Source organism: Cinclus cinclus, chromosome Z (genome assembly GCF_963662255.1).
Source record: "Cinclus cinclus chromosome Z, bCinCin1.1, whole genome shotgun sequence".
NCBI lineage: Eukaryota > Metazoa > Chordata > Aves > Passeriformes > Cinclidae > Cinclus > Cinclus cinclus.
The window spans coordinates 14,669,594-14,684,647 of NC_085084.1; the positions used below are offsets into that span (position 1 = coordinate 14,669,594).

At 39.7% G+C, this 15,054-nt stretch overlaps 1 protein-coding gene across 7 annotated transcripts; it reads right to left on the reverse strand.

Annotated features, from left to right (window-relative positions):
- Positions 1-993: 993 nt before the first annotated feature.
- CZH9orf85 (chromosome Z C9orf85 homolog) lies at positions 994-14,884 on the reverse strand. Of its 7 annotated transcripts, XR_009934185.1 has the most exons (7): positions 13,065-14,425; positions 12,359-12,451; positions 11,708-11,848; positions 4,922-5,028; positions 4,587-4,726; positions 2,790-2,903; positions 1,952-1,975 (listed from the first exon to the last, which is right to left on the reverse strand). XR_009934185.1 is itself a non-coding variant. In XM_062513810.1 (4 exons), exons 1-4 carry the CDS (start codon positions 14,876-14,878, stop codon positions 1,798-1,800), a joined length of 501 nt encoding a protein of 166 aa, XP_062369794.1. In that variant the 5' UTR covers positions 14,879-14,884; the 3' UTR covers positions 994-1,797. The 7 variants fall into 7 exon arrangements, 2 of the variants coding, with proteins under 2 accessions (XP_062369794.1, XP_062369793.1); XR_009934184.1 differs by having other exon boundaries at positions 11,708-13,556; positions 13,650-14,425; XR_009934183.1 differs by having other exon boundaries at positions 11,708-12,451.
- Positions 14,885-15,054: the final 170 nt, after the last annotated feature.

Sequence of the window (15,054 nt, forward strand, 5' to 3'; positions counted from 1 at the left end):
ACCAGCCAGCCACCACTGCAGCTGTGCTCACCCAAAACAAAGTTTTATCAGCTCTGGTACCAGCTCCAAACAGAGCATCAGGAGTGACAGGAAGACTTCAGAGGATTTTCCCTTTGTACAAATATTTTTGTACTGTGTTGCAACATTTTGTTTATCTCTGTTGCTCTGCTCACTCCTGTTACTGACAGGTTGTGTCACCACTACGAGAAGAGAATTCTTCCCCTAATTTTCTCATTATATAGCTCCTGCCAGTTCCACATGTTTTCCTATTATTCCAGGATTTCCTCTTACCTTTCAGCAAAGGACAAGGCCATTATATATTTTTCCAAATGGAAGAACATTTCCCATTCGTGTGTCACTTTGAAAAGTCAAGTTCACTTTTGGTGACGTGTCATAGTTTCCCCTTCAGACAGACCCTTTCTGAAGCTATGCCCAGATTACTTATTAACTTCCTTCTACCCATCCTCCTACCTGGTCATCTGCAGTGTGTGCATGGGATATTCCTTGTTTACTCTGACCTTGTTGACGTCAACTGGCAGGACAACAGATGTGACACTAAGTCAGATGTCATTGCTGTCCTGGTGGGAGGACTTATCCGTCAGTGAAACATGACCTTCAGATTCAACACTTCTGAACACACCTGACAACCTCCTTTTCTGCCACTAAACACCTCTTGGTGTTTTCCAGAATGACAGGACAGACATAGGGTGTCTATCTGCACCCAAAGGATTAAGTTTCAGTATTTCCTTCATTCCAAGGCAGGGATGGGTAACAATCTCAGAGTTGAATTTCCTCACAAGGCATTTGAAAAATGTAGTTTGAGAATGGAGTTTTTCCATGCTCACTACTGAAAATCAGGCAAAGCACCAAAGCAGATATGGCATAGCATATTGTCATGGGTAAATACTGTCAGTTAAATGTAGAGAGCAAGAAGACAGTATAGAAGAAATCAAACCATCCTGAATCTTGTAAAGAGAGTTACTGCAACTTCAGTTAAATTTTTCATACAGTTTAATCAACACTGGAATAGAAACTGGGAAGGGAGTAATTCTATAAGCATCACTCCACTATGCAAATCTTTTCAGATCACAGAAAACTACATCAGATCCAGATGAATCTCTGAATTCTGAAAATGAAAAGAAAGTGTGAGACCAGTTATGAGAAATTCTAAAGTCTGCAGGCTTTTTCTTTACAAAACATTGGTAACAACAAGATCACAAATCTGTAATGCACACTTATACATCGGTAAATAAGCTTTAACTGTTCATTAACTGTATTGGTGATGGTATTTACGCACTTGTTTCTTTTTTTGTGGAGAAAAAAGAAATTAACAGAAACCTGAAAGCATAAGGGTAAGACCCCATTTGGAAACTCATTGACCGAATGTTGCAAGTTCTTCCTCCAGAAAACCATTACAGCTGGTTTAGCTCTTCCTATATCTGTATATTCTAGACTTTCAAGTAGATTTCCAGGTAGCAATAATACTTCCAAAGGTCACATAGTACTGAATTTCAAACAATTATACAAAGAGGCTTTATTCTATAAAAACAGGAAGTTGTTACAAGTATGAAATAAATAACTGTGCTTACAGATAGAATTTCTGAATATTTTCAAAGAAATTCTGTTCCTAATACACAAAAATGTGTATTAATACAAATCCCCACATGCATCATCATACACAATGCTAACATTTATACAAAAGAACCTTGGATGTCAATTCAGGGTTTGGAGCAGTTTAAGGCAAGCATTGCTTTACCACATTTGATTCCTTATAATCTCTAGCAGAAACACAATCTTTTAGATCTCTGTTGTTTCGAAATTCAAACTTTTAAATCGTTCTTCAAGCACATCAGAATCTTCATCACTGTCTGCAATACTAATATTGGTATCAAAATCCAGCTCATCCCTCAATTTACTGCTCTCTTGGTCATTCTTAGAAGTCTCACTCTCAGTTCTGTCTTGTCCTTTATCAATCCTGTAGAAAGCAAGAGGGATATTATCACCACCCACTTCTGCAATTTAAAGAAGAACGGGATGGAGGATAGAATATCCTCCTGGCATTCCATTCCAATAAATGATGGAAGATGGAAAGAGGTGGGAAGAAGAAGGAAAGGGGCAATAAAAATCCCTAAAGGTACTTCACACTAAATAGGAAGAATATAAAACACAGTAAAACACAACAAAGTATGCATTAAAAATATTTAGTACAGAACAGACTGTAAAGAAAGAAAAATAAATATTTGAACAGCTTGACCAATTAAGCAACTGCTGGACTGTTGTCACAAACTAGTAAATTAATGTTTTGTGTATCATGCTCAATAGAGAACACTAGCAAAAAGCCAAAGGCCTGCTAAATGTACTATGGTAAGGGTATACTAACTGTATACTGTAACTATGTACCAGTCCTTTTTTAATTCTTCTGTTCACTAGAAACCAAATCAAGTGGCAGACAAAATGCAAACAGTAAAGTGGCTTGTACATATTTTATGATGGTTAACATCAGAACCCATTTTAAAGTGCTTTGTTAAGAAGATACACAATTTACCCATTGGTGTTAAAATGTCTTATCCAAGTTGGATTTGTTTAGTCTCAGCCCCACTAACATCAATAAAGCATTTCACCCTAGTTTCACCTGAAAAAGTGAAGAAAATGACTCCTACTGATTCATGATGGGATTATGGAGAATATGGCATAAAGTACAACAGCTTCTTGGCAGTTTCCAAACAAGGTTTATTACAAGAGGAATTATCAGTACAGGACTGAAACGATGTACTCTAGGAGTTACTTACGGAATTACTATTTCTTCTTGTTTCCCGCACTTAGCACAAATTTCTAGTTTACCAGCACATGGTCGACAAATAATATGATAAGGATCTTTTACAGTCTTCTGCAGGCACTTCACACTGTGAAGAGAAAGAAAACATGATTTTAAAAGTATTGTGGACACTTACTAAACATTCAGTGTTCAAATACAATATACAAAAGAGGAACAAACACTCCACAAAAGAGGAAGGCCAGTTTCAAATTAAACACTTCATGTTTTATCAAGTAGCACTATCAAAATCATCGCTGCTCACCCCCATCCCTTATTTTCTCAGGAATTTCCTAAAACAAGTACTGAAAAAGAAATATTAAATAAACAATTTTATATTTAAGTTAACAAAAGAAACATTTCTGTTCACTTCAACAGGCAGTTTACTTTAAAATTGCATAACTTCTGGTTTCATGATAAAATCAGCATACAGCACAAATAAGTACATGGACTTTACAAATAAAAAGCTTCCACTTCAAATGCTGCAACAACTTCCTCTTGAACTTCTCAGATTATAAACTGAGTCAGTGCTAGACTTTTGTTTTCTGTGAACACAAACCTGCATAGAACAGTATTCTCAACAAACCCAATCTAATGAGGTAGGGGGCTTGGGCTCTTCTTTTTCAAAATATGGTAATATTCTGTAAATTTAGCAATTTCCAAAATTCTGTGGCTTAACATTCAGCTGACATTAATAAAGCCTTGCCTACCTGGAGAGCATTACCCAGAACAATATACCCTCATGTAATGCTGCTGTCTTGAATGTAATTTTCTTGGTTCTCATGCCCTCAAAAGTTCTTCCCAGACATGTCACACTAAACAGGGTACAGAAAAGTCCTCCATCTTTTGCAATATAAAGATTTTATTTTGATTGTCACAATTTTAACGTCTATTACCCTTTTACTTCACCCAGAAGCTTCATCTGTTGAAAATTTTCATAGTCTTATGCTCTCAGAACAATGGCTCACCTAGTCATTGCTCACCTAGCCACTGTACTGCTGGCCTACAAACCATCATCTGTAAAGCTAGAATGCTCTGAAGCACTACTTTCTCATTCAAAAATATGAGGGAGAACATCACATATGCTGTTACAAGATGCTGTTCTACAATGTCACTTTTTCTACATCCAATGCTTCCCTGATTTACATGGGGGTTTTTCCTGCTTTCTTCCCTTTGGGAAATAAAATGAAAAAAAAAAAAACAAACAGATGCACATAGTTGTTTGAGAAAGAGTTAAAGAATACAAACCCCAACTTCATCTGTGGTGCACAGAACACAAAATGTTTATTTTTTTATTCAGCAAGCCTTCCACCTAATATTTTTGTTACATGAAAGGGTGAAACTGATTACTAAAACTAAAACACAAGCTACTGTGACAAACCTGCCTGTATTGTGCACTGCAGCCCAGCTGTGGTTTCTCTGAGTTCTATGTTTCATTGCTGAAACACCTGCGTCTGCTACCACTAGAGAGGAAAGGACCTCTACAACTGAGCAAATAAGAAGGAAGCAGAAAGCATCCCCTTCAGAAAACTAAAATAATTTATATGTTTGTGATAGGTTAAAATATTAATCATCTTTGTTACACAGTTACACAAAAAGAAGTAATACAGAACTCCATGCAAACAATGCCATCATTTATTGCTAAGGGTTATAGTTTCTTTCAGAAAAGGAGCAAACGTGCTAAGAGGTAATGAAATGCATGCACTGCAAACATTAGCAGAGCACAGAACTCAAGAGATGTGCAGATCCCTCTAATACACACGTGAAAGAAGACCTTAGAAATTGGTGTTTCAACAGGTTCAGGTTTCAGGTTTTGTTCAGGAGGAAACACTGACGGGCTTGGAAACTTACAGGTCCACAGTTCAACCAGTTTTAACAGCAAAGAGGGAAGCAGTTGCTCCTCCTCTGTGTCTCCTTTTCAAAAGTTTAAGATAAAAGACATGAATTAGAAAATTAACATTACCTATATGTTGTTACTGCACATGAGACTCCACATTTGAAAAACGATGCATAATAGCAGCTTTTTCTTGTGAGTTTCCAAAGCCAGAATGTTTTCCAAAAGCTCATCAGCCACAAAATCAACAATTAACAAAAATTATCTTCACTTACCATTTTTTAGGTTTTGTCAGTAGTTTATACTTTCTGAATTTCACTCGCCACTCCAAGATATCTTTGCAATGCTGACAAACTCCATCATGAAGCTTAGCATTTATTTTCTGAATAAGTAAAAGAAAAAATATATATTGATAACTTCCTAGATATTAAGCCTTTCCTATACATTTGTCTAGAAATTTTCTTCAATGGAAAGAATACCTTGAGGATAAAGACTACATTATAATTATTATAATTATTATTATATTCTTAATAGTGGTACTTTTCGTGATTATATTGTTACTGTAGGCATTTTATTCTTTTCATCTGTAGAAGTTTTCAAAATGGATTTAAGAAGAAGAAAGCCCTGAAATACAGTTTTTGTATAAAGAAGACAATGGAAAAGACAGCATTTAACTTACTATTACTCAAGCTATCACTATACTACATAGTTTAAACAGTCTCAGGATTTTTCCTCAGATAACAATAAAGTAGAATCCACAAGCTATTTGCATTCAAACTATTCTCTCTCTCTCTAATCCCAGCCTTACATTATGAAAAATATTTTTGCTCTCTGCACCTAAGATAAAATCTTTAAAATGGTAATAGATTTTTGAGACAATGGAAAATTTATTTTAATATCTCCTACGACGTTTTGTGTTTAGCTTTCCCAGAAATACAAAATGTCAACTGGCCAGTAGTATTTGCACCAGAGAAGTTATTCTGAGATGGGAAACAGTACTAAACCACACTCTTACAGTAAATAACAAGCTATGCCCTTGTATGCTCAATCTAATTTTATTTCTTCTCTATTTAAGAATGACAGTTATAGTGTTGTCTATCACATGGGTGTTCATATTCATCAGAAATTGAAAAATATAAATTTCACAGTTAAAAATGCATATAAAAATGTATTTTTAAGATAGGTTAAAAATGGCTACCATATCAACACTGAATTATTAAAATGGCTTAAATCACATCTACTTCTTAGCATACCTAAAAGGAGTGACTCTGTATTAATCTAGATTACAATTTATGTTATTCTTTCAAAAATAAAGTGTAAAAAAACTTATTCTATGAATACAGAATCTTCTGAAGTAATTTCCTGCTTTTGTGACCCACAAGATCTTCTTACTACTCCACAATGCTCTACTTCAATTTATAAGAGCAAAAAAACAAGCTAAGCCTTAAAAGTACAGTATCTTATCTTATTCCAAAAAATGCATATGGCAAAAGAGATGCTACTTTCAAGTGAAACACTAGTCTGGGACTTGTGGTGTTCCATTGTCTCCTTTTTTATTAAATTTACACATCTAGTATAAGTTTTCCTATGGTGTGGTAAACTGATGTGCAGTGCTTTCTAGCAGTTTCAGTTTAAAAAAATTATTATCTAAATTATCAAATACAGACTTGGCATATTAAGAAGACAAACAAGGTTTTGCATACTGCTTGACTATTGAATGCAGAAAGCTGTGGTTCTGATGCATTACGAATATACTTTCCAAAAAATACAAACAATTGCTTAATGCGCAAGATTTCTGAGAGAAGAAAATAACTGGTAAGTTCCCAGCAAATATCTGTTAAGGACAATTCAATATCTCACAATTCAATATCATGCAATTCAAACTGCTGTGAGCAGTGCCTGTGTTCAGCCTTTCAGAATCCATGCAGTTCAAACACAAGCCTTGTTTTCAGCACTTGACCAGCACAAAGTAAGGCTCCAAGAATTATAGCCTACATAAACTCCCAACAACCTGAAAATTAGCCTGAACTTTCCTGGGGCTCTCCCTTGCTTCTCTGACTAGCAGTGATTGGTAATGCAGGAGGACACTAAGATACAAACACTGCAATTTGTTTTTACATGTGGGGATACATTTACTGTTAGCAGCTATTTTCAGTTTTGCTAAGGCAGAACACAGGGAACGCCAAAAGGCTGCAGTAGCTTAAGCTGAAGGCAGAGGTTCATCTTTCCAAAGGAGCAGCTAGCTTCCCGGATGAAAACGACATGGTTCCCCTTAAACACAGCCTTACATCATGGCTGGGGCTGGGGTTGGGTGTGGTGCCACACAGTGATGCAGGGGCAGGCTCAGCAAAGTCTAAGGCACCTGGAATGCAAGAGCCTGTGCTCAGGACTGCATATCCCGAAGAATGAAACAGAAATTACTTCAGAAACCTCTCATCTGAAGCAAATCCAAAGGTCATCAAACAGGCAGCCTATTACAAATTCTGCTAAATATTTGCTATGGAACAAGGAAATACGCATAGTTATTAATCACGGAGCTTTATAAAGCTCTTTCCCACCCCAATACCCTTATCATCTGTCTCCAGAATACACAACAATTACACAGTGATGCATTTCTTTTTTCTTCCCTTTCTTTTTCCAATCAAACTGAACCACAGACCATCCCAAAAGCCGAAGATGCCAAAGATGAAGGAGCAGTACAGCTGGGCACAGGCAATCCAGGAGGTTCCTAGCATACACTGATGACAACTGCCTTCTCCAAGTGACAGAAGAGCCAACAAGGAGAGGTGCTGTGCTGGACCTTGTTCTCACCAATAAGGAGGAGCTGGTGAATGTGAAGCTCAAGGGCAGCCTAGGCTGCAGTGATCATGAAGCAGCAGATTGTAAGGTCCTTGAAGCAGTGAGGAGTGTGGAAAGAAGGTAACTACCCTGGACTACAAGAGAGCAGACTTTGGCATCTTCAACGATCTCCTTAGTAGAGTGCCATGGGATAGAACCATAGAGGGAAGAGCTGCCCAAGAGAGCTGGATGATAATGAAGTTGTTTCCTCCAGTTTCAAGTGCAATGCCTCCCTACAAATAGGAAATCAAGAAAGAAAACCAAGAGGTCTGCATGGATGGACAAGGAGCTTCTGAAGAAACTTAAACAGGTAACTTACAGAGGGTATAAGCAGGGAAAAGTAGTCTGGGAGGAATACATGGAAATTGTCCAAAGAGCCAAGGACATGGTTAGGAAAGCTAATGTACAGGCAGAAATAAATCTGGCAAAGAACATCATGGGTAAGAAAAAAAGGGTTCTTTAGGTATATCAGTGATCAAAGACAGACTTAGGAAAATGTGTATCCTCTCAGGAGGGATACAGGATACAGAAGACCTGGTTACCCAGGACACAGAGAAGGCATTTAAACAGTGGGATTGAGTGTAATCTCAGCAGGTTTGCCAATGACACCAACCTGTATCATGTGATCAACACACTGAAGGGAAGGGATGCTGTACAGAAGGAACTGGACGGGTTTGAGAACATGCACAGATCTCATGCAGCTCAACAGGCAAGTGGAAAGTCCTGCACCTGGTGGCAGTCCAAAGCACAAATACAAGGTGGGTGGAGAATGGACAGAAAGTACTCTGAGGAAATGGTACCTTGTGGGTGTTGGTGGATGAGAAGTTCGACATGAGCCACCAGTGTGTGCTTGCAGCCCATAAATCTAGCCAGCACAGCAAGGGAGGGGATTCTGCCCCTTCACACTGCTTGTGAGACACCACATAAGCATTCAGCTCTGGGACACCCCACATGGATTTGTCGGAACAAGTCCAAGGAGGGCCACTAAGTAGATCACAGAATTAGAGCACCTCTCCTATGAGGGCAGGCTGAGAGTTGGGGCTGTTCAGCCTGGAAAAGAGAAGGCTCTGGGGAGACTTTAGAGCACCTCCCAGCACTAGAAGGGGGCTACAAGAGAGCTGGAAAGGGACTGTTACAAGAGAACATAGTCACAGGCCACGGGGGAATGGCTTCAAACTGAAAGAGTGTAGGCTTAGATCGGGACTTAGGAAAAAAATTCTTCACTGTGAGAGTGGCCAGGCACCAGACCAAGTTCCCCAGTGAAGCTGTGGATGCCCTACCCTTGGCAGTGTTCAAGGCCAGGCTGGATGGGGCTCTGAGCAACCTGGTCTAGAGGAAGGTGTCTCTGCTCATGACAGGGGGTTTGGAACTAGATGAACTTCAAGGTCCCTTTCAACCTAAATCTTCATATGATTCTATCATCACATTTACATGTGCCAAAAACCACTTTAAGCATCCTGATCTGAATATAAAGATGCCTGGACTTTTCAACATGGTAAGACCACAAATCTTACACAGCTGCTCATAAAGAAATCATATTGCATCTGCTCAGAAGGTCACAAACTGGATGAAAGACAACAGCTTTGAAGTTCTAATTTCCTCCATCTAAGAGGCATGTGCACAGCATCTTCCTCCTCTTCAGCAGTCTCCTGTATTTTTTACTCAATTTTGATACCACAAGTATGGGGCGTTGTGATTAATCACTGGCTCAGCACATCTGAATAAAAGAGACACTAAGGTTTTACAACCCTATCAGGCAGTTGGTTTAGAAAGTCAATAGAGAATGATGGATCGATGCAAAGAAATCAGTTTGAGAGCTTAACTTGTGTTTGTCTTTTAGATTTATTTTGCTCAGAAACAAAAAAAAAAAAGGAAGCATGATATTTAAATGCTACCATTAGTAAAACAAGTTGCTAATTTATGGTGTTTTTTTCCACTTAATTCAGCATCTCCTCTGACCAAAAGAATCCTTAACACACCACTTCCAAAAGCAATGCAGACTTGAAGAGGTAAAGAAAGCTGTCCCTAATGAAAGATTTGAATAATCTGTTTTTTCAGATTTTTGAAATTGCTTAAAACCACGTGAGAGAAGTTCTCATAATAAACCAGAAGACAAATTTTTTTTGTTTCTCAGTTCCCAGTCAGAATGGGGAAGTGACTAGTAAAATCAAATAAACCCCTTTTGGTGCTTACTTTTCCTACTAATATTTACTTTTTAATTTATTTTGTATATTGTTTAAACTTTCACAAATTCTTTTCTTCCTTTTGCCCATTTAATAGCTTGCTTTCCCTTAAGGGTATAAAAAAAAATTAACAACCCATACAAAGCCCTGAAAAAGGCTTGTAAACTTCATTATTCTCTTCCAACTTTTCTACCTGGCCTTGATGCAGTCAGACCCTCACACACAAATAGGAGCTCGTGCCCGAAATTAATTTCTTGGTGTGAAAATTACTTCAACATGTTAGATTATGATTCTTTTGCAGCAGTTTCTCTGGGGTTTTCTTTATGTTTATTTCCCTGTTTCAGTCAATAGCTCTCTTTTCTTTAGTGTACTTTGCTTCAAGGACAAGTGCAACTCATCCACTGCTTACAGTATGTCTATACATTTGCCTGGGAAATTACAGTTACGCAATACAGACATACCTAAGCAGTCTTAAGGTAAGATGCTACAAAATATTCCATGTGCACGCTATATGCACAGTCAGTTGCTCATTAACAAACCAACATCCTCTGCTCATGTAACCTAATATTAAATCACCTAACAACCTGCCAAAAGCAGTTCAGAATGTATTAAAGTAAATGAATGCACCTACACCTACTAACTTGGCACACAAAATAATCCCTAGCTAAAACTAGCATTAAAGGGCTCACAGGTAAGATGTAATGACAGGGCTTCACAGAAGCTTCACCATCTGTTTGTAAGCTTCTAATTATGTGTGAACCTATGGGTATTTTGACTTCTACTGAAAGGAAATTCCTGCTCCTGAGCACATATCAGTGGTCTAGTCTGCTACACATAAGTGTAATGTTAATGCAACACATAAACTTCCATGTCAGAAACACAGGTGGCACTGCTTCAATCAGCAAGGACAAATGCAGCACAAGGATGAATGCAGGACTTCTGAACAACTTCTCAAAAAAACAAAACTGCACAGGACCTCCAGCACATGACTGCAAAGCAGTTAGAGTAGATCACTGCAGACTGACAAATGTGAAACTGAGCTATCAGATGCCAGATTTCAGCATTCCAATACACACTACACAGGTTGAAATTGTCCCCCACAGAGCTTCACTTGCTCACATATTTTATCAGCATTACTTGAAATTCTTTTCTCTACAGGTATTTTCTCATCAAGTGTATTTCAAAATTCAAGCAACATGTGGCTATAGCATTTAAGAGAGCACTGGAAGGACTCTCACTGTCTCCCCCAGAAAGAATGGAAAATACACAAGAACACACACACACACACACCAGACACACCTCCTGAACCTACCCACACGTTCTTTCTCTCACTCTCTGCCCCACCTCCACAGCTGGGTTAGAGTCCAGAGCAGATGTTGTATTTGTTGTATTCTCCTTACATGAAAAGCTACAACCCAAGATTGAAGCGTACTTCTGAATCCAGAGTAACAGGAATGGCTAGAGTAGATTTCAGCCTACCAAGTTATTCTATGCTGCAGCAAGAACATTATCTAAAAAACCTGCAACACGGTTATCTAACAATTCCAGTCGGTCACTACTTTATCTCTTCCTCCCTTCTGTGCTTCCAAATACGATTACTGACTCAGCATTTAAGCTCTATATTCAGCTGTTCTCTTCCTAGTGCTTTCCCACAGTCTCAACAACTGTTTCCACTAAAACAAGTGATTTATCTATTCACCAGCTTAAAAAGTAACTGACATTAGCACTGTGGTAAAGCTGAGGCAATAACCCCTAAAATTTAGGGAAATGTGGATTATCATTTTGGGATTATCATAATTTACCATCTTACTACAATGGAATTCTAAATGTTCTCATTAAATGATACCTGCTTTCATTTCTAGAACTACTGCAGCTTCCATGGTGACTTATGTAATATACTTTACATAAAATGTATATTCATGTAACATAATGTATATTCCTCAGCTCAATGTTGCAAAGAGCTAATGTGGAATATAACATGTAGCGCAAACACCAACAAAGAGATTCCAAGATTCAATTACTAACAAGACAGTGTCTTACCCTGTCCTGGCTATTCCTTCTTCAGGTCATCCTAAAGTGCAAACTCTTCCAGCACTGTTGTAGGCTGTTTCCCAAATACAGTAGAGAGGCAGTGCACTTTGTTGCAAGGATGTTTCACCTCAACAAGCCTTAAGAGCAATGCTGTAGTAAAGACCAATCATTAGAGGAAAGACAGATGGATCTTCTAGCAAGTACTCAAGTAATCAGATCTGTGGCCTCTAAGATTACAAAATGGATGACACGGTCAGTGTCAGACAAACAGCATTTCAAAAAGCCAAAAACCAACTGGGTAATGACTACCAGCAGAGAAAAGTCAAAATACTATTAGATCAATTTCCCCTGCAGATACTGCTTCACTGAGAGAAATAGCAATAACACCATAATTAACTACCTTAACTCCACCCACTTTACAACCTGAAGCTGTTGTAGTAAACACTCAACATTGCTAATGCAGTCCATAATTGCAGCAGGATCCAAATTTTCAGCTGATAATCATTTTGCAGCCTTTCAAGACAGTATTGCATTGGACAGTGTACAACAGTAGACAGGCCAAATATAAAACCTCCCATATATTTAACAGTGATTTACAGGAGATCCACTCTCTTGGAGTAGCTTTGATTTACTGAGGTAATGAGAGGCAGAAAGGAGTACCCATTCCTGTATCAGTCCCTGTGATAGAATTTCTGGTTTCTTCTTTTTCCTCATCACACATTGAACATCCATGACACATCTGATCATCCAGGACTACAAAAGACAGAGATGCAAAACTATCAAAAATGTCATCATTCAGCATAGTCCATATCTAAACAATGACATTAATCACTACTTAATCTTTGCTACTCTAACTTCTTTAAAACTTCACAAACAGAAGATATAGGGCTAGTCATCATTATAATGACTCCTGCATATCCCTGTTCTGGTTCTGGCCAAGCCACAGTTAGTTTTTCCAGGCTAGGACATTAAGGTTATTCTATATAACCCCACAATTTTCCAGGAATGGGGGAGGGGTCCCTTCCAGGTCACATAGCATGGTGTGGTCTGGTACTGCCAGGGGTCCCACACAGCAAAAGCTTGTGTGTGAATTATTCCTTCTACACTATTGCTGTTACTGTTTGTTTTCTTATTTCATTTGCTGTTTCCAGTAAACTGTCCTTGTCTGAACCTGCGATCTTTGCCTTTTGCACCTCTGATTCTCTTATCCAAGATTATGCAGGGAGACAGGTGGGGGGAGGGCCGAGTGAGTGAGTGAGTGAGTAAGAACACTAAAGTGGGGAATATAATTCCTAAAACACACAAAAACCTTAGGACTTGATTTTGTACATGGCAGTATGCCCTTAGAAAAAGGAATGCCTCCTACCAAACATTATCTAATCTCCACGAAGCACATTCTTCAGGATGCTAGTTCCACACACTCAGCCCTCTCCATGAACCAGCAGGCATAGAGAGAAAATAAATAATTTTCTTGAAATGGAAAGAAAAAAGAGACAAATTGATGCCCACAGCAAAGACAAGTTGATGGCCACAGCAAACCTTGGCTACATTAAAAAACATGTATTTATCTGAGTGCATAATATTGTGCAGCCAGTTCTAGAGGATATCTATTATTGTCAATGGGAAAAACAGCCATGTGGGTATTAAAGTGATTATTTCAGTTAGAAAACTGATACCATCAGTTTCTCTTTGAAAACCTTTTTGATAGACCAGTTCTTTACGATACTTTTGTGTGTGTGTTTGTACCCAGACAGAAAATATTCTCCTATCAGAGGTCATGCAGTGACTCACACAAGAAATAATATTGTCACTACTTAGAATCCCAGGAAAGCAGCCTGTTGAACTTGCAGAACTAGTCCTAAAAAAAAAAAAAAAAAAATTGCAAAAAACAAGCCAAACAAACTCACAGAAGCCCCAAACCTCCCTATTCAGCATCAAGGTTTTAACTTACTACTTTGCATCCCTCCTCCCAACTCTTTTTGACAACCCAGGCCGGTTCAGTTAAAGGGATATTGATATGACAGCAATAGCACCAGATAAACTCTCCTAGATTATTCATCTGTTTTGTCTTAGTCACTTTCTCGTCTTAGCCTGCAAGAAGAAACATCGTTGTTGATGTCAACACACTTTGGTGGTGTTACTGTTCAGACACACCTCGTGTTCTTCAGACCCTTCCACATATTGTTACCAAAACTACACACAAAACATATCTCAATAATGTACTGTAAACCATTTTCCTTTCCCTGCTTAGAACCAAAAAAGACAAAACAGTCTTCTGAAACAACAGAGTGAAGATGATTACTTCTGTAGCAAAAGTACTGACAGACTAGCTTAAGACACCTTTCTATCTAACTAATCAGAAAAACTCTGTTGTTTCGTTTTTTAAATAAATTAAAGCACACATGAAAGTTATCTCAAAAGAATGTAGATTGAAGCTGGGTATTTATGTGTGATGGGGGAAAAGTTGTTCCAGCTAAGCTCTCAAAACATCAAGATTTCTGAGTTATGACCAGATAGTCACAAACCTTGAGAAGACCAAACGCCTTACAAGAAGTCATATGGATAACACGCCATGAAACAATTATTGCACTGAACAAATCACTGCACAAATGCAAGCGCTTTATTTCAGTTTTCCTCTTAATAATTCTTTGGCTTAACTAGGGTGTTCCATGTCACAAGTACGGTTCACACGTTCGTGAATTTACACATTTGAAGTTTCACACATCCGCTTACAGTGACAGCTGTCTGGAACGTCTTGTTACGATTCTCTCCTAGCAGCACTGTGCCTGGTGCGGGCGGACCCGGCCCAGAGGTATCTCCGTCACTAAAACGATACCTCGGCATCTTGCCGCTTCACTTCGATTTGCGATCCCGAAGCCTATCAGGACCAGGCACCAGACCTCACCGGGACAGGGCTTCAGAGGGCGTGGGGGGACCTGCCCACGCTTTCGGCAAGAAATCCTTCCCACCTCTCCGGCCCCAAGCGCTGCGCCGCCGGCGGAGGGGTGGCTCCTGACTCCGGGACACGGCCGGGACACGGCCGGGACACCCCCGCGCCCCCAGCCCGCCCCGCCTTACCTTGCGCCGGGCGCTGGTGTCGTACTTGTCGTTCTGGAAGGCGCGCGCGTTCTGGTGGCGCTGGGGCCGCGTGCGCGCCACGTTCCCCCGCTCCGAGCTCATCCCGGGCCGGCGCCGCGTGCCCCGGAACCGCTCCCGGGCCCGCCCGCGCTGGGCGGCGCCGCCTCGGCTGCGCCCGCATTGGCGCTGCGGCCCGCGGGGCCCCGCCCCGGCCGCCCCCGCGCCGGTGCAGTCTGCGGGCGAGGCCGGCGCCGCTCCGGAGGCTGCGCGGGGCGGGC